The sequence below is a fragment of the Electrona antarctica genome (assembly GCF_951216825.1).
Source record: "Electrona antarctica genome assembly, chromosome: 11".
Taxonomy (NCBI): Eukaryota; Metazoa; Chordata; class Actinopteri; order Myctophiformes; family Myctophidae; genus Electrona; species Electrona antarctica.
Genome location: NC_136792.1, coordinates 40,639,097 through 40,662,554, shown reverse-complemented (window position 1 = coordinate 40,662,554; position 23,458 = coordinate 40,639,097). Strand labels below are relative to the sequence as shown.

At 42.0% G+C, this 23,458-nt stretch overlaps 2 protein-coding genes across 5 annotated transcripts; both read left to right on the top strand.

Moving 5' to 3' along the window:
- Positions 1-692: 692 nt before the first annotated feature.
- Positions 693-7,636, top strand: dmac2 (distal membrane arm assembly component 2). The gene is made up of 6 exons (XM_079513525.1): positions 693-830; positions 3,451-3,728; positions 4,707-4,787; positions 5,064-5,203; positions 5,830-5,992; positions 6,365-7,636. Exons 1-6 carry the CDS (start codon positions 813-815, stop codon positions 6,561-6,563), a joined length of 879 nt encoding a protein of 292 aa, XP_079369651.1. The 5' UTR covers positions 693-812; the 3' UTR covers positions 6,564-7,636.
- Positions 7,637-9,472: 1,836 nt separating this feature from the next.
- sirt2 (sirtuin 2 (silent mating type information regulation 2, homolog) 2) lies at positions 9,473-22,383 on the top strand. 4 transcript variants are annotated; one of them, XM_079513387.1, is made up of 16 exons: positions 9,473-9,670; positions 9,827-9,870; positions 11,012-11,069; positions 12,136-12,246; positions 12,579-12,620; positions 12,791-12,897; positions 13,421-13,477; positions 14,629-14,697; positions 14,869-14,998; positions 15,807-15,872; positions 17,554-17,609; positions 17,692-17,768; positions 17,927-17,978; positions 18,084-18,151; positions 19,152-19,218; positions 20,213-22,383. In XM_079513387.1, exons 1-16 carry the CDS (start codon positions 9,655-9,657, stop codon positions 20,351-20,353), a joined length of 1,161 nt encoding a protein of 386 aa, XP_079369513.1. In that variant the 5' UTR covers positions 9,473-9,654; the 3' UTR covers positions 20,354-22,383. The 4 variants fall into 4 exon arrangements, with proteins under 4 accessions (XP_079369513.1, XP_079369512.1, XP_079369514.1 ...); XM_079513386.1 differs by having other exon boundaries at positions 9,473-9,685; positions 9,839-9,870; XM_079513388.1 differs by lacking the exon at positions 9,827-9,870.
- The last annotated feature ends 1,075 nt before the right edge of the window (positions 22,384-23,458 follow it).

Below are 23,458 nucleotides of genomic sequence, written 5' to 3'. Positions count from 1 at the left end.
ACAGACTTTAATAGGAAAACAAAGCAAAACATAACAGATGCATCAACAGTACAAGGTTAAAAAGATAAAAGGATAAACGAGGGAAGGGGCCGGGGACATCCTAACCAGACCTCAGCTGGGGAAAGCTATCCTGAAGAGGTGGGTTTTGAGTGAGGTTTTGAATGAGAGGAGAGAGGGAGCAACTCTGAGATGGTTGGGGAGTTCATTCCAGAGTTTGGGGGCCGAAACGTAGAAGATATAGGTTGAAAAGTGGTGAAATTATCCTTTAAGTAGGCCTACTTAAGTAAACACGTAGCAGTATGTACAGTAATCACATTATGTAAAGAGTGTTAGTCTTTCCTAAATTCCTCCGGAAAAGTTAAACCAAGAACAATTAGATATCAAAAAATATAGTCTGTAGCCTAGCATTGAATGATTGAACTAGGATAGACAAAGAACCTATAGGATCTCAATTACATTCTTAACCTTGTGGTCATTATTTTAGTAATTGAGTGCTTATTGCTGCTTGTCCAAGCAGGCCTGCTCAAAATATTATTAGCAGCAAACACTTAGAAGAAGCATGGCTCTGAGAATGGTTTACCTGTAATTTCCATTTTCCTCTGTAAAAAGCCACTGCTTGGCTCACGATGATGTCACCCATGTCATGATGTCACCCCATAGAGTATATAAAGGAGTGTCACCCCAACGGCCAGATCAGATCCATGCTATAAGCTTTGAGCGCCCCCCAATGGTGGAAGCGGTGAACAACCGCAAGTCTAACGCGAAAGCACAACGTATGTCCCTTGCGCATTGCCGTCAATGTGCCAGGTGTCATGGCGCTCCCCTTGACGGTAAGTGTAGAAGTGTACCCTTCTTATTAACTATAGAGACAAGACAGTAAAGTATAACGTTAATGTTCAGTTATTTTAATGCAAATTCTTGACAATATAGCTAGTAGTATAGTTATAACAAAACGGTAGTAAATACTCTGAACTCGCAATGACGCCATCCACATACATGATACATCCACTGTTTACGACGTCGGTGGTAGAGATGTAGCCGCAATTTGCAACTCTAGATTTTTGAGTGGTGTAAACCACTCCTACAACTGGCTTTTGTGTGCATAAAAAAATGACCATGGTTGCTATGTTCAAAATAATTTCTGACGTAATTAAATCACACCCGGGTGAACTGGATGACCGTAGCAACCGTGGTCATTTTCTCTGCGCAAAAAAAGCCAGTTGTGAAATCACATCCAGGTGTGATTTCATTACGTCAGATCAGAGCTGATCAGGGTATATAATACCTTACCTTATTTCATTACGTCAGACATTACGTCAGACCACAGCTGATCATGCTATATAAAACCTTACACCACTCAGTTCACACGGGTGTGTTTTTTTTTTATAATGGGATGAATCTAGAGTTGCAATACCCTCCATTGACTCCCCACTCATCATTTTGCGTTTGCGATCTGCTTGTCTTAAACAACGTTAAACTCACCAACATTGCAGCTGTAGTCCAAGCTTGAATTATTCTCTTTCAATCTGCCGAGCTTGTTTTTCATAAAAATCCCCCGTAGACATGTTATGAGCTACTTTCTGTCAAGAAGAAGAAATGTTGGAGTTTGGAAGCGCTCGTTTGTATTAAGGGGTCGCGCTGCTGCCTCCTGCATTATGTGCAAATGCTAAACAGATGCATGCAGGGACGTTCAGTGACTTACGACGAGCGCTTCCAAACTCCAGCACTTAGAAAAAGAATCACTTGCACAGAATTTCTTGACAGAAAGTAGCTCATAACATGTCTACGGGGGATTTTTATGAAAAACAAGCTCGGCAGATTGAAAGAGAATAATTCAAGCTTGGACTACAGCTGCAATGTTGGTGAGTTTAACGTCGTTTAAGACAAGCAGATCGCAAACGCAAAATGATGAGTGGGGAGTCAATGGAGGGTATTGCAACTCTAGATTCATCCCATTATAAAAAAATCTAGAGTTGCAAATTGCGGCTAGTAGAGATGGAGACTGACTGAGACATTATGACTTATGAGAGCTAAATAAGTCTCCGACCTATAGTGGACAATTCTTTGCTAACTGTACTGTTGTAGGCCGCCTCGGGCGCTGCACTGTTATCATTAAAACGTATAAAGGTTTATTTTATTTGACATTGAATGGTATGATTTTCAAATAATGTGTAGCCTATTACTAAAGAGTTTGTCTTTTCTCATGAACAACCAAGTTGGTTCAACCAACGTGAACTGTCTTGTCTTGTGACAGAGTGGAAAGAGTGCATGTGCATCGGTCTCTGATTAGGTACAATGTCAGTACACAATACACATTAATACATTCTGAAGACTCTCAACACCCCTTTAAGACCTGAGGCTGATTCTATGCCTTCTAAATCAGTAGTTTTCACAATTTCATGATTTTTCTAAAATGTTCAAAAATAGCAAATTAATTAAGCTCTCTGTGAGCTTGTAGGCCTATCTGGTATTTATAAATAGCAAAAATCTTTAATGACACAGTAGCCCTAGAATGTCTCTGTTGTTACATACAGTTTACATACTTTCATATCCATGTGAAAGTTCTGGCACAAAACGTGTATTTAGTCAAATATCTCCACTTTTCCACCGCATTCGCACGGACACCTTTCACTCCGGGCAAAGGGGTCCGGAATGACAGCTGGACTGAATTGACCAAAACTTCCTCTGATCACCACAAACATCATCACGAATTGACCAGGGAAGCACAAAAGTTTGGGGCACACAATTGGCAGGTGTGTTGCGATAGGTGCTGGGTAATTAATCACACCACCTGCCAATTGTGTGCCCCAAACTTTTGTGCTTCCCTGGTCAATTTGTGATGACGTTTGTGGTGATCAGAGGAAGTTTTGATAAATGAAGTCCGCAGCTGTCAGCCATTCCCCTTTGACCGGAGAGAAAGCTGTCTGGGTGCAGCTCGTGAAAATGTAGAGATATTTGACTAAACAAACATTTTATGACAGAAGTTAGAACTTTCACATGGATATGAAAGTTGAGGACCATATCTGACTCCCAAGTCTTTGTAATTATTTATTGAGCGAGTGCACACAGAGTGCCGACCTCATTATGCTGCCGTTCTGCCGCTGAAACCGCAAGTCTATGGAAGAGTTCTATGGCTCTGGTATGTGAAATACTGTAACAACAGATACATTCTAGGGCTAATGACACAGATGCTTTCCCCTGTTCATTACCTTCTTACTCATCACCACCCCTCTTGCATGCCATAGAAAAGTTCTGATCCTGATGTTCGGACCCTGATGTAAAACAAGTCTTAGTGCATTTTCTGGTTGTATAATCTCGAAGCAGTTTTTGTATTGACCTGTACTTTCGTTTGAACTGTACCTATTCTACAAACTGTGAATACACATTTTCCAATAATCAATCTCTTCATTCTCTCTCGCTCTGTTCTCCATCCATGGCCACTGATTGCAGCGATGCTGCAGGCAGGCATCTGTCCTCCTGGTGGCCAGGCGATGGTGCACTTCCACTTCCAGCCCAGTGGCTCCAGCCACACTGCGCTCCAGCCCAGTGGATCCAGCCACACTGCGCTCCAGCCCAGTGGCTCCAGCCACACTGCGCTCCAGCCCAGTGGCTCCAGCCACACTGCACTCCAGACTGCTTCTGTTCCTCTCTCAGCAATTCTACGACATTGACATGTTCCTCAACTGGTCCTCTCGGTGGAAGCACGGTTCACTGAGGAGGAAGAATGCGTAAGGCCGCCTAGACACGGATGCTTTTAGACCAGTGGACTGGTTTTCAACCCTTTTCATATCAAGGCCCATTATTTGTTTAGCATTTGAGTCACGATTTAACCTCTCAAACCTAAAATGTAGAATACTTTGTTGTTATTGGATAAGATTTTGTCCACAATTCCATGGTGTATTGATGTTGGTACCATAGGAGAGATAACAAAAGATAGACAAATATTCATCAAAATAACAATTCTTCTACATTCTCTAATTGTGTAGACTTCTTGTAAATTAAGCAATGCAGATCTGAAAATATTTTGTGCCAGGGACCCCCATACAAGAATTATGTTGTTAGAAATCAAAACATTCAAATTATTTTCAGATTTTCTTGAAAAGAAGGCTGATGTACACCTTAAAGGTTGATGAGTTGTTGCGAAGAACAAAGTGAGGTCCAAACGTTCACAAAAAGATCTTTGATAATGATCAAATTTCGTCAGGACAGTCAGTCACGACATTAGATTTTCTTGAAAATGTTCTAAGCTTTTATAAGCTCACAGTGCGTCACATATTGGTGTGTTGTGAGCTCGTAGATTTGCTGTTTTATTATTATTTATTTATTTTTGCCTATAATGACATGCCCAATAAATTATGGATGCAATAATGAAGTCCAGCAGTGGAAAGGGTGCCTGTTACTGGACTGATAGGCCTGTATTCTGTATTGAGTTGACATTAAATTATTAATAGTCTATAATGAGGTATTTAGACCATTTTCACAATACTAATAAACAATGACAACATGGAGAAAATGGGTTTCATAATTTTCAGTAATCCCAAGACGGTGTTAGAGGGTAAAAGTAATGCATAACCGAGTCTAGAATAAATGTTGTGTGTGATGTTCATATTATGTATGATCTGTAGTCAGGTATTTGATATAGCTGTTGACCATTCATTTTACCACTGCCTCAACCGATCTGATGTGTATTGTTCCTTTCCATTCAGTTACTATGCTTACACTCAGAGTCTTTATGGGGAAAACATAGCGACAGCCTACTACATCCTGTGTATGAAGGGAGGATTCAGGTGAGTGCCACCATTTGTCTGTTATAGCCTCATTGTATGATATAGCACAACTGTTGATTACCCTCTTTACGTAGCAGCATGTTTTTTATTTTTTGTCTACGATTCACGTGCAAAATTCCGTACTCCTAATTTTTAGAACTTGATTAGTTTGATTGCATCCCTAATAAATTCCCAGTCCGGGTCTCTAGGACATGTGGAGGTGAAAATGATCTGTTATTTGATATTTTTGCCGTTTACTGTTACATACTGCTGTGTTACACTCTGTTGTGTCCTCAGGTACGTCAGCCAGTCTGAGTGGTTCCGTCCAGGCAGATGGGGCAGACTCAACTGGGACTTCCTAAATCACAGAGAAACACTCATCGATGAAATCGACATGAGCAACACGCTTATTAACTACAGAGGGATGGACAACCTGGGTACTGGACTCCAATACTCTTTCTCTATATCTCTCTAGCTCCCCCTCCTTCCCCATTGTCTCTTATCAACAATGATCTTTTCTTTGACAATTCACAATTCAAAGTGGCTTTATTGGCATGGGAAAAACGTAGGTCTTACATCATCAAAACAAGTGTCAAATTAAAATAAAGATGAAAAACACGTGTAATGTATGAGTGTATGTGCAGTTAAGTGTATAGGACAATCAAACATAGTGTTACAACCAATCTCTGTGGTTATTTATCTCTGTCTCTGAGCCTTCTGCTCAGTCTCTGTCTTTCTCTTTCTTCTATACATGGATTAACCACTTCAAACCCTATGTACTTTGTTGCCCGTGGACCAGAAAAGGTCTATGCCTAGGTTTTCCTTCAAATCAACTTGCTGAAAATAGACAATCTACAAGCTCAAAACCCGTCAGGTTGTTGTGAGTTTGTGATGCATTGTGAGCTTGTAAATCAGTTATTTTTGCTGAATGTCCCACTACTTAATGGTCACCTATCATGACATGCCCAAGGATGATCGGTGGTTAAACTATATAATGTTCAGTGTATCAGTGCATCTTGTGTTGGACATGGAGAACTAACCTTAGCGTCTCATCTTCCCTCAGTGGGTCAGACATCTTTGCGTACTCTGTCGCTGCGGGGGTGTCCAGAAGTGGACGACTGGTCGCTGACCAGGCTGCATGAGTTCCAGGACAGCCTGGAGGAACTGGACATCTCTCATTGTCCACACATCACCGTCGGTGGGCTGTCAGCTCTGAGCCATCTCAAGTAATTAACCCCCCCCCCCCCCCCCCCCCCCCCCACACACACACACACACACACTGCACAGGCTAATCAGCAAATCATCGTTTGCCTACTGTAATAGTTTCCCCAACTTTTATGTGTGTGTGTGTGTGTGTGTACCTGCTGGACTGGTCTACGCTGTTTGATTTGATTTGTATATTATGACGTAGATATTTTCCCCCTTGTACAAAGTAACAAAAAAAATGATTGCACAAAACCAAATTCACCCACTTTTTACACATGTAAACTCAACTGTGATGTGACAATAAAGTTTAAGTTGATTATTTGTGTGTGTATGTGTGTTTTCACTTGTGTATAAGCACCATCACCACTGTTGCTCTTCTGTGTGTGTTCCAGACGGCTGCGACGTCTGGACATATCGTCCCTCCCCGGGCTCAGCAGTCCAGGCCTGGTCATCATCTTGCTGGAGGAGATGTTGCCCCACTGTCTGATCACTGCTACAGGGTACGACCTCAGCCTGAGGCCAGAGGGTGGAAAGATGGTGGAGCAGGGGCAGAGGTCGGATAGAGGGAGAGTATTAGAGGGGAGCGGATGAGGTTTAAGGAGAGAATCTGCTGGTGCCATCACGCCCACTGGGGTACGACCCCAGCCTGGGAGAGAGAGGCAACATGGACAAGGACAGACGATAGGGCTCATTTTAAATGGAGGAAAGGGATGAAGAGTCAAGTTGAGTGGTTGCAGAAGGGGGAGGCTTGTAGCAAAGATTGGACCGTGAGTCATATGCCCAATGTATGCTTTGTGGTAACATGGAGTAAGCTGACCTACAGGCTGCTGTCTGTGACACTAAATCAAAGGAGGAGAATCTTCACCTCAAGCTGCTCCTTCTGTTGAGGAACTTGAGGCTTGCCAGAGCTCCCTGGCTTTGAATCAGAGAGACTGACTGTCCTTGAGCCAAAAAATATGTGGGTATCATATCACACTTACCAAGTTACCATTTGTTTCCATTAGCATTGTTGCAACATTGTAAAGCTTCCATTGTCCATTTGTAGTGTGGTAAGGTAAAAAGTAAAGCTCAGTGTAATATTGCTTTAGATAGAAGGATATTATTTTCCTTACTTGCACATGTACAGTATCACAAATAAATACTGTAGGCTTGAGAGATATTAATTCATGTTAATTCATATTAATGTTTGGGAAATTGGGACAGTACAATGTTTTGTCACTATCTCTATATTGTACTCTTCAGCAACTGTTGCAATGAGTCCTCATTTGTAAATATGTTGGTCATGTAACTTATCAAATAAAGATTGTATTGTAAAGTATTCTGCTGTTTAAAAAAATATATGACTATTGCATGGAAGTCTGTGAAATATTGTACATAGCAGACATGGGGAAACCAACCATAAGGTTATACAGTATGTTATGGTTTTAAAGCAAGCTTATTAGACAGTAGTAAAGCCTATAATCCAGGCTAGGCTAGTAGGCTACTGTAGGTGGCGGTGCCAGCCAGAGATTGGATGTTGAATGAGGGACCCACAGCTATTTTGTATGTTGGAATTAATTTTGTCATCTTCCTGATAGCTGTTTTTGACGTAATTTTTTAAATCTGTGCATTGTTTTAAATTTGGCATGTGTATCACTTGAGGACAATTAAATGGCACAAAATAGGCTAGTTTTTAGTTGGTTACATTGTGGTCAGAATTATGTCTCTGTATTTTCTGTGTAAAAAAAAACAGGAACTCGGTTTTGCTCCGCCCCCATACTTAGTCCATTTCCTAATAACAAACAACAATATAGCTGCAAGCAGCGATAAAGCGGGACCAAGATAGAAGAAGAACAATGCGCAATTAGAACAACATGCACAAATGAGACTGACGAGCTGAGTTGTCTTTTGGATTTGGAGTTGGATTTGAACTCACAACCTTGTGGACCGAAGGCGGGAGCTATACTGACTGAGCTACACAGAGACAATCAGTGACTACATTGTAAACTGTAAAACCATTCAGTGATTTGGTAACAAGAAGGTGTGTCCTCATTTTGGGCATGTCTTTCCATTACTACAGTGTGTTTTCACGCACAGTTAAAGTGTGTGTGTGTGTGTGTGTGTGCGTGGCATGCGTGTGGCATGCGTGGCTGCATGCGTGTGTGCGCGCATGCGTGCGTGCGTGGCATGCGTGGCTGCATGTGTGTGTGTGTGTGTGTGTACGTGTGTGCGTGTGTGCGTGTGCGTGCGTGCGTGCGTGCGTGTGTTAGGCAGACAATCGTTCATAACCATGGATTTGGATTGAAGATCATCACTTTAGTTTTTGTGGTGTTTAACATAAGGTGGCTATTATCACACCAGTCTTTAAAGTTATTGATCTCACTGATATAGCCCACAGGGCGTTCAACAATATGTACAAATAAGACTGACAAGCTGAGTTGTCAGTAGATGGATTTGAACACACAACCTTGCGGTCCAAGGGCAAGAGCTCGACTGACTGAGCTACACGGAGACAATCAGTTACTCCATTGTTAACAGGAAAATCATTCAGTGTTAGTTCAGCATAAGTACTCAAACTTTAGTGTGTGTGTGTGTGTGTGTGTGCGCGCGCAATTTTCATTGGCTCATAAAAACTTCATTTTTTCACTTGTGCTACGATTATTTGTCCGTATAGGTCCAAAGTTCACGTGTAGAAGTTTTCGTGCATTTTGAGCAAAGATTCTGGGAGGAGTTACATTTGAACTGTTTTTCATATAATTCAAAATGGCGGGTGATCTAAAGGTCAGAGGTCAAAAGTCAGAACACGAAAGTTGTTCGGCATGAGGAGACACATATGTGTATCAAAGTGTCATTGCCAACGGTCAAACGGTTCATGAGATATGCACGTTCAAAGTTTGCAAGTTTGCAAGTTTTGCATCAATTGAGTGCTATAGCGCCACCATTTGGCCAATCATGATGGGCTTCGCATAGTCACCGTTTGGCATGGTCCTCCATCATGTTGACAAGTTTTGCGAAAACCGACTGCACGGTTCAGTCAGAACAGCTATTTTTGGCGGAAGGAGAAGGAGAAGAAGTACTGATCATATAATTCAAAATGGCGGGTGATCTAAAGGTCAGAGGTCAAAAGTCAGAACACGAAGGTTGTTCAGCATGAGGAGACGCATATGGGTATCAAAGTGTCATTGCCAACGGTCAAACGGTTCATGAGCTATGCACGTTCAAAGTTAGCATTTTCAATTGAGCGCTATAGCGCCACCATTTGGCCAATCGTCTTGGGCTTCGCATATTCACCGTTTGGCATGGCCCTCTACCAGATTACCGCGTTTCTTGAAAACCGACTGCACCATTCAGTCAGAACAGCTATTTTTGGCGGAAGAAGGAGAAGAAGAAGAAGGAGAAGAAAAATAAACACAAAAACAATAAGTGACCAAAGTCACTACGTGACTTCTTGGTCCCTAATTACAATACGTGGCATTTGCAGTTGCATTTCCAATGCCAATTTGTGCAACTGGCTCCAGACAGTAGACTTGGCTGGAAGGCAGGGAGGAACTGACTGTTCCCAACAATACACCCGGAGTCGGACACTATAGGCGACGGACAACAACAATCTGATCGCGTCAGCTGAGTTGTAAACGTCTGCGACACCGTGCTAATGACGGCTCCGTGAATATTTTCATCTTAATATTTTTGAGTAGACGGATAGATGTCTGAAGCATCAGGTATGAAGGTTACAAGTCTGTTTTTAACAACATAATATAAGTAGTTACTAGCTTAGCAAACCAATCAAAACATTAGCTTGGTGGATGAATTGCTTTGCAGAGTTATTGAGGAGTGGGAGGGAGTGAAATTCAATGTATTTAATGTTCTGTTCGCAGAGACCCCTCGAGAAGAAGAGGAGGCTCTTACCCCTGAACCAGAGGTAGTTAAGATTTTTAAACAAAAGTTATTTCCTGTAAAGCCCAATTAAGCCGCACCAATGCAACGCCCCAATAGTCAGTTCCTACTCTCAGGCTCAGCTACAGAATGAGCGTAGGGACTGAGGGAACGTATTGGGGCTATGCAAAATCCTTGCAACTGCCATTGGGGATAATGAGTGCAATGAAATGAAATGAAATCTATATTTACCCAGGGTATCTGGGCTAAGCTCAAGAACTTGTTTCCAGCCAGGCCCTGCTCATAGAACACATTTCATCGTAGTGGTTGATGCCTTGTTCAAGGGCATTTCAGCGGTGGTAATTTTAACGTGTCGGACGGCTGATTCGAACTGGGAACCTTCCGGTATCTAGACCGCGCCGCTATCCGTTCGGCCACCGCTGCAGGAGTTGAATGTTTTCAAGTTGCATAAATGCATTGCGAATCATTCGTGCGGTTTTGGCTATGGCGTTGGTCTTAACAACAACGAGGTAATATTATTGACAAGATGGGCTCAACCAATGTAAATGCAAAGTTGTGCACAAAACAAATAGCTCTTTTTCAAACGTGTTTAAAAGGTAAATTGCTGCTGTGTTTGCACATTGTTGTACTTCGCCCAGCAGAGATATGGTGGGTGTTTTTTTGTCATTAGTCATGTTTTCAGTCTGTCAATCCCACAAATCCAAAGTATTTAAAATATTATGATATTTAGACCAGCCTCATTAATCTGTGTTCTGTTCGGACAAGCCTGTCTTGCCTGGACAATCGACATGCTTGTCTTGCCTGGACATGCCTGTCTGTAAGTATGTGGGTTCGTATAAGCCTCAGGGAGCTGAATGCCACTGCCTGGGCATGGGCAATCATGGTTAAGTCTTACAACTTTTGTGTGCTTTTGACTCACCCCCCGTAAGGCAAAAATGGACTCTGTCGATGCCTTTAGGAGACTATACTGCCTTGTAGTGAGGCCCTGCAAGGTCAAAGGCTAAGGGACCTCTCCTGACAAGAAAAAGGTGTCTAAGAAGTTGCCCTCTCGGTACACATTTCAGCAAACGACGATCATATGATGATGACAATGACTTACAGCTGCAGAAACCATGGATCCATTATAGTTGAATGTGTGATGTTGCTTGTGTTTGTTTTCTTTGTAGAATCTGTCTGACGAAAGCAGTGACGAGGAAGAGGGCGAGGCATCTGGAGAAACAGAAAGTGGGTGGAAAAAAACACGTCAAATATTTCATTTTATATACTGTAACATTCATATATTTTCCTACGATTGGTGCATTAACCACTTAAGCCCTATTTTAAAAATTGTGCAAACATCTTTGACATTTTCAGTGTTTTTGCTAGCCGGTTTACTGCTTTGGGGGATGCCTAGAAGAAATGCAGAAACTTCTTTAGTTATTTGGAACTATATAAAATGAAAAAGCAAGGTCTTATGCACACCTGATCAGCTCAGGGTGCGTACAGCGTAGGCAGGGATCAGACGTCAGAATACAATAAAATGACCCATACACCTACACACTACTAATACACAATGAGGACGACGTTATTTCGGCAATGTTTCGGTCAATAGACCTGGCATCTGCTGACAGGGAGCAACACAGATTCCTATTTAAAAACAAAAACAACGATTCATAGTCACTCCTCTGATGGTGATATGGTGCAACAGATGGTGATCCCATTTGAATAAGTGATCTCATCAGTTACAATCAGTTAATAGACATTAAAGGTGGCCTTACACTAGCCAATTTTTTTCAATCTGAAATCTGATAGCACCACACACTACTACAGGATAATCGGAGCGGGGCAGAGCAAATATCAAACATTCTTGATGTTGATCGGGCCGATCGCGCTTTGAGCGGTCGGTCTTCCCCGAGCGTAAAAAATGCCCGATTATCGGCTTGTGTAAGGCCACCTTAAGTAACTATCACTACAAGTTACAATGACCTTTGGAATGGTTTGGGAAGCAATGGTTGGAAACAATTTTCTAAAATAGCTGATCTACAGGCTCACAATGCGTGGTGAGATGAGATGCTTTGTGAGCTTGTAGGTACTAGGCTATTCAAATGTTTTATTCTTGGCTATAATGCTATGTCCAAAATAGGGACACCAGGGTTAAAGTTGTTAACTTTATTAATACAGTAGATCCACATTTCATCAGTAGTCTCACATTTTAGCGTTTTGTTCAGATGTGCAGCGGCTGCAGTATTATCATTATCACCCTTGCCAATCATTGATTGCTTGTTGTTCTCATTCTGCATGCTTTTTTCAGTGGACTTCCTGCGCAACCTGTTCTCCAGAACCCTGGGAACGGGCTCATCAGAGAAGGTTCTGGATGAGCTCACTCTGGAAGGGGTCGCTCAGCACATACAGAGTGGCAAATGTGAGTCTCTCTCCAACCTCTATGTACAACCCAATCCCCCCCAAAGACTTTATTATGTTAAACTTTAAGACCAGAGGCCTATCTACAACATGCCTTCTAAATCAAATCAGTAGTTCTCACACTTTCAAGATAAAAAAATAAATAAAATCAAAAAGCTTGCTAGCTTGTATATCTGCTGTTTTTGAACAGCCAAAGCTAAAATCGAAAATGACACAGATGCTTTCCCGGTTTTAATGGGTTAAGAAAACACCATTCTTTCATGTGATTCATTTTTATTATTTTACACTTTTTTAAATAATTAACTGTGTGCTTTGATGCTCCACCCCATTTAGGTAAAAACATCATCTGCATGGTCGGCGCAGGAATATCTACATGTGAGTAGTTCTACATTAGCATTGGCTATAAATGTTAAAAGTAATCATGTGCTGTATTTTTAAAACTGATCTGCAAACTATCGATCATCTTCTTAGCAATTATTCAGTCAATTCTTTATCTGATTTGTTTTTCTTTGTTTTAAACTGTACCCCCATCACCACCTCCTTAGCGGCTGGGATCCCTGACTTCCGCTCACCAGAAACAGGCCTCTATGCCAATCTGCAGAAATACAACCTGCCCTACCCAGAAGCCATCTTCCAGATAGACTACTTCAAGGTGTGTTGAACACTACATAATATATCAGTACACTGTAAAGAAATGGCTCAGCAAAGGGATAATTAACGGCAAGCCGAAGCCGAGGGATTTAATCGCTCTGAAGGGGTTTATTTCCAAATGATAACTGGCTCACCGTTAATTATGCCACTTATTACACGGACAGTTAATGAATGCATTAACAAATTGACCCAAAAGTAAGTATTCCATTAATTATGCCAGGTGTGGCCGTCCATACAGCACAACGCGGTCGCCTCTGAAAACAACAGCAAATGTTGATCAATTTCGGTTACTGCATTGTCTATTTCTAGCTTCCGTTTGTTTGCATGGCTCCCATTGCAGTGGGATGCAGCATAAAGTTGGATATAGCATAAAATGAATCTGAGCCTGTGCTCTGAGCCTTTGTTTAGACAGAGGTCTGTTATTGAGCTCAGTGGCCATTTTCCAGAAATACATGTTTGTCACTGTTGTGTTGTCACATTAAAGCACATATCTATTGTTTCTTCCACCTCCTTGTGTCATTCAGAAACACCCTGAGCCATTCTTCGCCCTGGCCAAGGAACTGTACCCAGGACAGTTTAAGGTACAACGCAATTACCTTTGTCTGTTAGGCCACTAATCCATACTAGTAGATAGTCACTATAAATATGAAAGAATTACCCAGCAGTGGAGAAAATATTAATAATCTTTTATCCACCAAGCAGTGGGTATCATTGCAAAATGTACAGTGTCATAGTGTTCGTAGCTGTACTGTATGTGGGGTCCTGTATGGCAACTGTCTGTTGGTAATCAGTTAGTAGTTACTGAGTCTACCATTACGTCATAGTGTGTAAGCATGTAGTATTTTGTATTTTAACTGTCTTCTCATGTCTCCACGTCCATATCATTTGTAAATCCATGAACCTTTTTAAATTGTTTGTTTTGTGGCTTTCGCCTTTATTTTATATTTTTTATGGAGGGACAGACAGTAGGCTGACAGGAATATGGGGAGAGAGGTGGGGGGGATGACATGCAGTAAAGGCCGTCGGGATCGGGAGTCGAACCCGCGGCACACTGCCAGACTGGGTTACCAGCCAAGGTGCCTGGACCGCTGAGCCACAGCCCAGGCCTCCATGAACCTTTTTTGTTTGCATTTTGCTTTTAAGTTCCTAAACAACAATGAACTCGTCACCAATATTGCAGCTGTATGGAAAGCATGGGTTATCCTCAACAAAAAACTTGACTCAGATTCAGACTCAGACCGAACCGGAGCGTTAGCCCCACCCCCCGCTATTCATTTCAGTGGAAGTTGATCAGTGGCGTTTTGAAGCACCCGGAAGACTGCCGGAAGTATAATTATAACTCAATGGCTCGAGCGAGCGGAAGTTTAGCCATTGAGGTCCGGGCTTACGCACGTCACGTCATGAACGTCCGTCCACCTCCATTAAAGTGCTGCAATTCCACATTTCACCAGTAGGTGGTGGCATCTTCAACGTTGGATAGCCTTACTGGGGGCTTGGTTTAATGTCGTTTAATCCAGTCAGAGAGGACTTTCATGAATGGGCTGTCAATGGAGCTTGTTGATGCAGATGGTTGCTCTATAGGGTTCTGTGTGGTACTGTTTCTGTCATAGTGTAGCTTGTTGATGCAGATGGTTGCTTGCGGCTAGGGTTCTGTGTGGTACTGTTTCTGTCATAGTGTAGCTGTATAAAGGGTTCTGTATGGTGGTCTGAGTAAATCACCAGTGTTATTCAGCCCACAGTGTGTCATTACTTCATGAAGCTGTTGAAGGACAAGGGGCTCCTGAGACGCTGTTACTCCCAGGTTAGACACACCTCTCTCTACTCTCTCTCTACTCTCTCTCTCTCTCTCTCTCTCTCGTACACACGCACGCACGCACGCTCTCATACAAACCTTTTTAGAATAGTTATTTTACAATAATAGAATACATTATTTACAACTACAGAATACATTGTTTTATCTGTTATTTTCCAGAATATTGACACTCTTGAGCGTGTGGCTGGGCTGGAGGGAGACGACCTGATTGAGGCCCATGGCACGTTCTACACGTCCCACTGTGTCAGCTTCATATGCCGCAAGCAGTACGACCTGGACTGGATGAAAGGTTTGTGGGGGTGTGTGTGTGTGTGTGTGGGGGGGGGGGGGGGGGACCGATTTATCCTGCGTGCATCGGTTAACTTCATGAACAATAGGTGTGTAGTCACAATCGGTTTGGATTTAGGCTGTTAATGCTTAACCAATTTTGACCTGAGATCAGATTCTAAAAATGTCTTCTACATCCTGACAGTTTTCTGAAAAAGCTATGTTTCTATGTCAGTCGTTAAAATAGCAGACCTACAAGCTCGTAGATCTGCTATTTTTCAATAGCTAAAGCATAACATAATGCTAACACCAAAAGGGGTTCCCGCCCAAAATGGGTTAAATCAAGTGTGCATAATGTTAACGTTTTAATGTTCACAATTCCCCTGTATTTTCCTCTTCTATGCTGTCCTCCCAGTCAAATATTTTCCTGTATATCCCGGTAGTCACATAATAATGTTGGCTATTTCTGTTATATGAACTGAACTGTATTCGGGAATAGCGTTGTTCATTGAAGATTAGATAGACTTTAGTGTCACAAGGGAAATTTGTCTTGTGTCCAAGTCAAGACAATACAATTAACATAGTGTATACATACAGACAACATGTAGTCAACACACATATAGTTTAAGTTATAGCCTGTGTACAGTTAAAATTGCTCATTTTATCGATTATATCGATTATATTTTTAATCGATTAAGTCAATTGGTTTTAACTGCTACACCGCCGCTTATGTGGAAAAGCTGTGAGGTATTTTTCTGTACAGTGGTTGTTGTGTGAGTGTGATTGAGTACGTTTTGGTGTCAAGTCAACGCCATTCCTCTGTCCTGCAGAGAAGATCTTCGCTGATGACGGGGGTATCCCCAAATGTGATAAGTGCAACAGTCTGGTCAAGCCAGGTCAGTTTCTATCAGTCTTTTTGTCTTTTTAGATGTTTTTTGTCAGGTGAAACCTGACTAATGAAAGCTCATGAAATGTAGACGACAGATCGACACCCTAGACCTAGTCATACTGACGGCCTAGCCTGATTGGCTGCCACACGCGCTGCCTAAACCAATGGGAGTGTAGTATGATTGCCTGCCTCCTAAGCTATGCCACACGCACCGCGAAAGGGCTGATTTAATTCTAGACTCTGCACCGCAGCGAGCAAGCTGTACAACTGCAGCGGCAGCCTCGAAGCAACAGCTGCTAATGTTATGAGCTGGACAGCAGGAAAGCGACAACAAAACAGTCATTGAACCACGCACAGAACGTCGGAAACGAAGGCAAACAACGGCCGCGAGGTTGTGACACAGAAACATACACGTTACTAATATAATAAATACTAATATGAGGAGGGGGACACAACGGAGACGAGAACACAACGGAGACAGCGCTTCTTTCACAAATATTACTATGTAATCATTTCTTGTTTTATTTTGTTTTGTTTGTTTGTTAGTTTTCTTTGCCAATTTAGTCTCATTTGATTCATTTCACTTTGGTGGCATTTTAAAGGAGCACTTTTAGAGCACATTGTTTAACTATTATCTTCATGTAATTAGTCCTCACTCATGGTCATTACAAGATGGCACAATTTCTGTCGACTCGCTCTGAGGCCTCTTTTAGACGGCGACCATCTCCAGATAAAACGGCAAAGTCCTGTTGCGTTCTCATTTTATATTGACCCTTTACACGAGAACGCACACTTTATGCAAAAAAGTTTAAATGTCGCTAGGTGGCGGTAACGGGCTGCCAAATAGACCAGTCACTCACGTACAAGAAGAAGAACCAGTTGGTCCCCCTTCACGCAACCCTATCAGGGTTTTGAATGACGCTTCCAGAACACAACGTGGTTGTGGACGTCGCTCGCTGCCTGGTTTCTACTAACGCATCGAGGTGACACACAGGCAGCACAGAGGATGCAGGCAGAGCGCACCACGGCATGGTTATATATTTTATAATACATTAGGCTACATAAACGGTGCTGCCGCCTATCACAAGGCATTTTATTTACATCATGGTTTTACATTAACCATCGCTGATGAGCAGCGCTTTGTAGGTGAGGAGGGAGGCTTTTCAGGAACTCCATTATATCATATATGGCTCTGCATCAATGTAATAAACATATGCGCTGTGAGCCAACGTGAGCCATGATGTCACAAGTTTTGCGGATTCACCGTTTTGCCACTCTGGAAGGTGTTGTCACTTTGTTGCGTTTTCACCTCCTGAAAACACCGTTCTCGTCTAAAGGGACACCAGCAAACGATACTTTATTGTGGCCATAAGTAATCTTGTTTGAAATGACCACTGTCATTGGAAAAACATTTCTTAACTGTGCACAACCCACCTCCGAGACAGCGAGTAGAGAAATGGTGCCATCTTATAATGAGCGTTAGTGAGGAGGACCAATTATATGAAGGTTGAAAATGGGCCAAGGGTACCTAGCATTACGCTTGAAAGAAATTTAATTCAGGACTCACTTGTGGTTTTAAATGTCCATCCACTCCAAGGTGTGAACTTAGGATCATTTGACAGTTATTCACACATTTCTTTACAAACATGGCTGGCAACCAGATGAATATGTATTTCTCTACCATCCAGATATTGTCTTCTTTGGAGAAAGCCTGCCTGTCCGTTTCTTCACATCAATGAAGATGGTGAGAACTTGGTGTTTATGATCTCGTCTATTGGTTTTATTCATTGTCGGCAGCATCAGTGACCTTAATCTGTCTCTCTCAGGACTTTCCTCGTTGTGACCTTCTCATCGTCATGGGTACATCCCTGCAGGTGCAACCATTTGCCGGTCTTGTTGGCAGGTACCATACATTAATTAGATTTCACTCATGTCTCCCTCAAAATCCTCTTCTCCCCCTCTCTATCTTTTGCTCTTGGACTTTCTACCCCTCAAACTATATTCCATCGTTCTTATTCCGTCACACTCTCTTTCCCTTCCCTTTTATCATTCTCACTTCAGGGTTTCTAAAAACTGTCCCAGGCTGCTCATTAACATGGAGAAGGCAGGACAGGTGAGTTTCCCTTATTTCTTTGTCTTGATGCTCTCTCCTTTCCTCTCTGTTCCTCCTCTCATAATTATGTAACTCCTGCATTGTTTGTTTGTGTTTCCTGTGCAGGCTGATCCCCTGTTTGGGTTGATAGGCTTCGGAGGAGGGATGGACTTTGACTCAGACAAGGCTTACAGGTGAGCTACACAACCTGGTCTATCTTTAGAGCAGTGGTTTTAAAAACAAAAAAAATATGATTTTCACACTTTTAGAGCATATCCATGGTCATCATATGGGCCGCATACCTAACAATAAATGCCAAAACAATGGGAACATTTCCATTTTTGTGTATCAAAGGTCCATAAAAAAGCCAATTTTAATTACTCCTTTGAATGGAAACGTGCTGCTTGATGACGTAACGAGGCACAATGAATTTAAATGAAACTTGATTTCATTCACCTGATTCCCATTGCTGCGCGTTCGTCCAAACACAGCTGATTTTGATTACAGAACTTTGAATCTCATTCAAGATGACATTCCAGACAGCGTATTACTCATTTTAAACTTAAATCAGCACGCTAAAATGTATATCTGAAAACATTATAGGTTAGAAATATGCCACATAAACATGCTGAGATGGCCATCTGTCTCTCACTTGTAAACAAACAGACTGCACCCGTGTTTAGCGGAGCTCCGAACATCCAATAGCCAATTGGTTCAGAAACGTACAGGCTTCCGTTTCAGACTGAAACTTCAAAATAAAATGACCGAAAAAGCCATTGCACTCAGATTGTTTCAAGCTATAATAAAATGCCCACCATTTCTGTTTCCCTACACCTTTAAAACCTTCTGTGCCCAAAGGCCAAGTCAAAATCTCAAGGCACACACGTACTGTAGTTATAGAGCACTTGTGTTGTAGAGGCACGGATATGACAGGATGCCAGGTTGAAAGTGGTTCAAATGTATTTAGAATGTACCTGTTTATTGAAAAATTATTGCGTACCAAAGTACTGATATAATAAATTGAAAGATATTAAAAGATTGTATAGTTATATGGTTGTCAAAAAAAACGGCAAACCCGTTTAGAACCACTGCTTTTGGAGTAGTTCTAAAATGTGGTGATGATGAGAAGCATGAGGACAAATGAGTGATAAATGTGAAGTGGTCATATCTCTGTCCGTGTGTTTTTCTTTGCAGAGATGTAGCCCACATCAGTACATGTGATGATGGCTGTTTGGCTCTGGCTGACTTGCTGGGATGGAAGGTAACATAAAATATGCTGAGACAATAACCCAGAATACCCTGTATGTCAGGATATGGGGCGACTGTGGCTCAAGAGGTACAGCAGGTCGTCCAATGATCCATGGGTCGGCGGTTCGAATCCCGGCTCCTCCTGTCTACATGTCGAAGTGTCCTTGGGCAAGACACTGAACCCCAAATTGCTCCCGATGTGCTGGTTGGTACCTTGCATGGCTTCCGCCGCAATCGGTGTATGAATGTGTGTGTGAATGGGTGAATGTAATGCACAAACTATGTAAAGTGCCTTATAAAGGCGCTATATAAATGCACCATTTACCATTTACCATTTTATGTCCCGCTCCTGGCTCCACTTCCGTTTTCCCTTTGCAGTCATGTAAATAAGTCCTACTACAGTGTGCATATATAAAATGAATCGGAGTACTACAATATCTAGCTTGCTGATTAGGTGAAATGGAAATTCTTTGTATGGTTTTGGGGCATTTTTCTGCCTCTAGTGACACGCAGCTAAGGTCCACTGGGCTTGGGAATCGAACCCAGGACTCGCTGTCAGGCATCAGATTCTATGTGGTATACGTGCCATAAGCAGCTATCGACGCCCCCCCGGGAATGGAAATTCTAAAACGGATGATCACAGCCTCCTATACAAAATTGTTTGACTAGTTGATATGCAACATGGCACTTGAGCAGGAATTGCTAAATGCTTTCAGTACTCTTAACCCATTTTGGGCGGGAACCCCTTTTGGTGTTAGCATTATGTTATGCTTTAGCTATTGAAAAATAGCAGATCTACAAGCTCATAGCACGCTACGAGCTTGTAGGTCTGCTATTTTTGAAAAATCGAAGAACGACTGACATAGAAACATAGCTTTTTCAGAAAACTGTCAGGATGTAGAAGACATTTTTTGAATCTGATCTCAGATCAAAATTGGTTAAGGCTCCCTTTCTCCTGTCATATTCTCCTCCCTTCTCGTTCCCACTCTCCCTCTCTTGTCCCCCAGGCGGAGCTGGAAGAGCTGGTGAAGAAGGATCATGCCAGAATCGACAGCCAGGATAGCAAGGAGAAGACGGAGCAGAGCAAAGGTGCCGCAGATAAGCCAGGTTGTGCATCGGTCGCTCCACAGACTGACAAGGAAGAGTGACCAATGTCATTGTAATATTATCAGCCAGTTTGGAGTTCAAAGAGAGGTGTGCATAACCAAGGGTTTGTTCAGGAGGGTTGGGTGTTAACCCTAGAATACTAAACCCAACTTTTGTCACACCATCACTAGCCTCGGAAACCCAGACGTTTTTATTTCCAGGGAGGAAAAAAAAGTCTGGGTCCGAGTCCACTTCAATTCGGCATGGAGTAGCGCAAACATCACTCACTCTCTGCTGATTTCTGATCGTCTGCACCTTTGTTAAATTGACACACACGCACACATATACACACACACACTCCTCTCTCTCTCTCTGTCGCTCTAATTAATTAGTCTCATGTCTAGCAGCTGCGCATAGTTTCTGCCGGCGGATCCTGCCGGGAGCTGCCTATGCCATAAAAAGCATAGGTGAGTTCCAGGCTACACCATCACTAAACCTGGGTATATTTTACCTGATGTAATATATTAAATAACAAACATTTCTCATCAAAATATATTACAAAAGATAAATCCCATTGTGGGAGTAGGCAGGGAGTATGGAATTCCACCTGGGTTTAGTGTTCTAGGGTTAAAGAATCTAAAAAAATGCTTTATTTTTTGCAAGTATGGGGAACCTACAAGCCTTCACAAATATTAAGCAGTAGGTCACCTATAAAATACTGTATGTCATACAGTAGTATATTTGTCATATCGAGGCCCTATAGGCCAGCGTAGTCATGTCATCCTCCTGAACCTACCTCTAGGGCCTCTGTTATGCACTTCTGGTCATGTCAGTTATTGCACTTTACTAATATCCCACTTCCATTCTTCCTGTGTTTTGACCTGAAATCAGATTCTAAAAATGTCTTCTACATCCTGACAGTTTTCTGAAAAAGCTATGTTTCTGTGTCAGTCGTTCTTCGATTCTTCAAAAATAGCAGACCTACAAGCTCGTAGCGCGCCACTCGGTGGCGCGCTATGAGCTTGTAGATCTGCTATTTTTCAATAGCTAAAGCATAACGTAATGCTAACACCAAAAGGGGTTCCCGCCCAAAATGGGTTAACATCTCTCCGTGCTTACACATTGTCTGTTCCTAAAGCAGTATGTTTTATTCTATAGTTATGGACAGACTGTTGTATGCAATGATGTTGATCCAGTTCACCTACGGAACAATCTCGGCTGTTTATCTTGTCGATGATAGTGGTATACTGTCATGACACCACATCTCACATCACAATCTCGGCTGTTTACCTTGTCGATGATAGCGGTATACTGTCATGACACCACATCTCACAATGCTTGGATTGCATTAAACATCACAAAAGCCTCTGCATTGTCATCAACCTGGAATATTGTATTTTGTCTCACAACGCATCTTTTCAGCCCCTTGCGAGTTTGGCAAACCATTATTCTGAATGTAATGCAATACTTGTGTGCTGTTAATTAAAGTTGCTAACTAACGTTTTGCCCAACTGAACGCATCCCCAAATCGGGTGAGCTGATCCCTAACCGGAACTGACAAAGTAAATAATTTGCTGATCGGCGTGCTCAGGTAATGCCACAACAGCTGTATACTGTGAATGCAAATGTAAATTTTTCTCTTTAATCTTTTTCTCATGTTTACTTTGTACCCCTATGATGTGTGATTCTTTCACTATGGAAGCTTTCTTAAATGTATTAACATAAATACGTGTCATGCTTTATACATAATGCTTAGTTTTGATTATTTTGGAACATGCACTAAGTGTACAAAATATTAGGACCATTGCTTTCCTTGAAAATAAACAACCCAGGTAATAAAGTGTGATCTCTTAAAGATTTAAACTTTTAAATCTGCTTGGTTTAGAAGGGGAGATGTCAATTTAGAGAAGGGTCTTTAGACCAGTTACAGGAAGAGTTCTTAACTTCTTAAGTCTCGTGACAATATTGCACTGGACATCATATTCGTGCATCTCCAGATTAGTAATTGTTCCAAATATTTGCACACTTTGGTTCTCTGATATGTTAGGCAGTTGTCCTCATGCACAAATAAAAACAAGTTTTATTATTATGATTGAATGGTTTGTTGTCAGTAAAGAGGCCTGTGTTAAGGGCTGTCAAAGTGCTTACCGGTATCTTAAATTACAAATGAACATCCTCTTTCCCAATGTGATGCTCGTAATTTTCACAAGGCGAAAGTGACCCAAGGCCAACAGTGTTCTGCAAAGAGCTGTAAAGAGCCTGTGTCCACATAGCTACTTCCTGTATACCTGGGGAAGTGATGCTCTCTAGGTAGCGTCTTAACCCATTTAGGTCTGATGTCGAAATAAAAAAGCGTTCGCTCTGAAAGAATATATATTCAAAGATTTGTGCCGCATTTTTACGATTTTTCAAAAATCTGCTATAGATCTGCTATTTTTCAATAGCTAAAGCATAACATAATGCTTAGTTAAAATACCAAAAGGGGTTCCCGTCTAGAATTGGTTAACATGACTGTGATGTTGGCAGGAAACCGTTTCAACAGCAGGCGTGACACAAACTGCAGTAGAATGGCGAGTTACGCTGAGGGTAGTTGTTGTCATGGAGATATTGTTGACCAATAGGTGCCACTTCCAGTTGTGGTTCCTGCCAAAAGTCTTTTTGTGTTTGACAGACTGCCATGCACGCGCATGTCTTAATAAGACACTCAAAGACGTCTGATGTTTCGTGTCTTATTCTTTTAATACACCATTTAGTTTTCTTAACCGATTCTTTGGACTCCAGGTTGATGTTTCTCATCTGGGCCTGCTTCTAATTCCTCATTTTGAGGTATGTACAGTAGTATGTCTAGCTGTAGACGGTTAGTTAGTTTCTTTTGCACCTGCAAGATAACATCTGAGACCTTAAACCAACACGTACTGCCTTTTTAACATTTTCAACACGTCTTCGCAGTTCTCAACTCTGTACCATGTTTGTGTGGAGATGGTGTAGTAGGTTGAAACACGCGAGTAAAGTTCAGACTCTGATATAACTAAGCTGCTGTCACTGTGTATGCCGTTTTTGAGTGTGAGGATGCTCAGTTAGGTTAACCACAACAGAGTGTGTGTGTGTGTGTGTGTGGGGGGGGGGGGGGGTGTGTCATGTCTCAAGTGTCATGAGGAAGATTGAAA

Excerpts from the sequence above, each read along its gene's own strand:
- dmac2 (XM_079513525.1), top strand. Across the intron at positions 3,729-4,706 it reads TCACTGAGGAGGAAGAATGC|TTACTATGCTTACACTCAGA; the intron begins GTAAGGCCGCCT and ends CTTTCCATTCAG. Across the intron at positions 4,788-5,063 it reads TGTATGAAGGGAGGATTCAG|GTACGTCAGCCAGTCTGAGT; the intron begins GTGAGTGCCACC and ends TTGTGTCCTCAG.
- sirt2 (XM_079513386.1), top strand. The coding sequence starts at position 9,655 with ATGTCTGAAGCATCAGGTATGAAGGTTACAA. Across the intron at positions 12,247-12,578 it reads GCACATACAGAGTGGCAAAT|GTAAAAACATCATCTGCATG; the intron begins GTGAGTCTCTCT and ends CACCCCATTTAG. Across the intron at positions 15,873-17,553 it reads CAACAGTCTGGTCAAGCCAG|ATATTGTCTTCTTTGGAGAA; the intron begins GTCAGTTTCTAT and ends TCTACCATCCAG.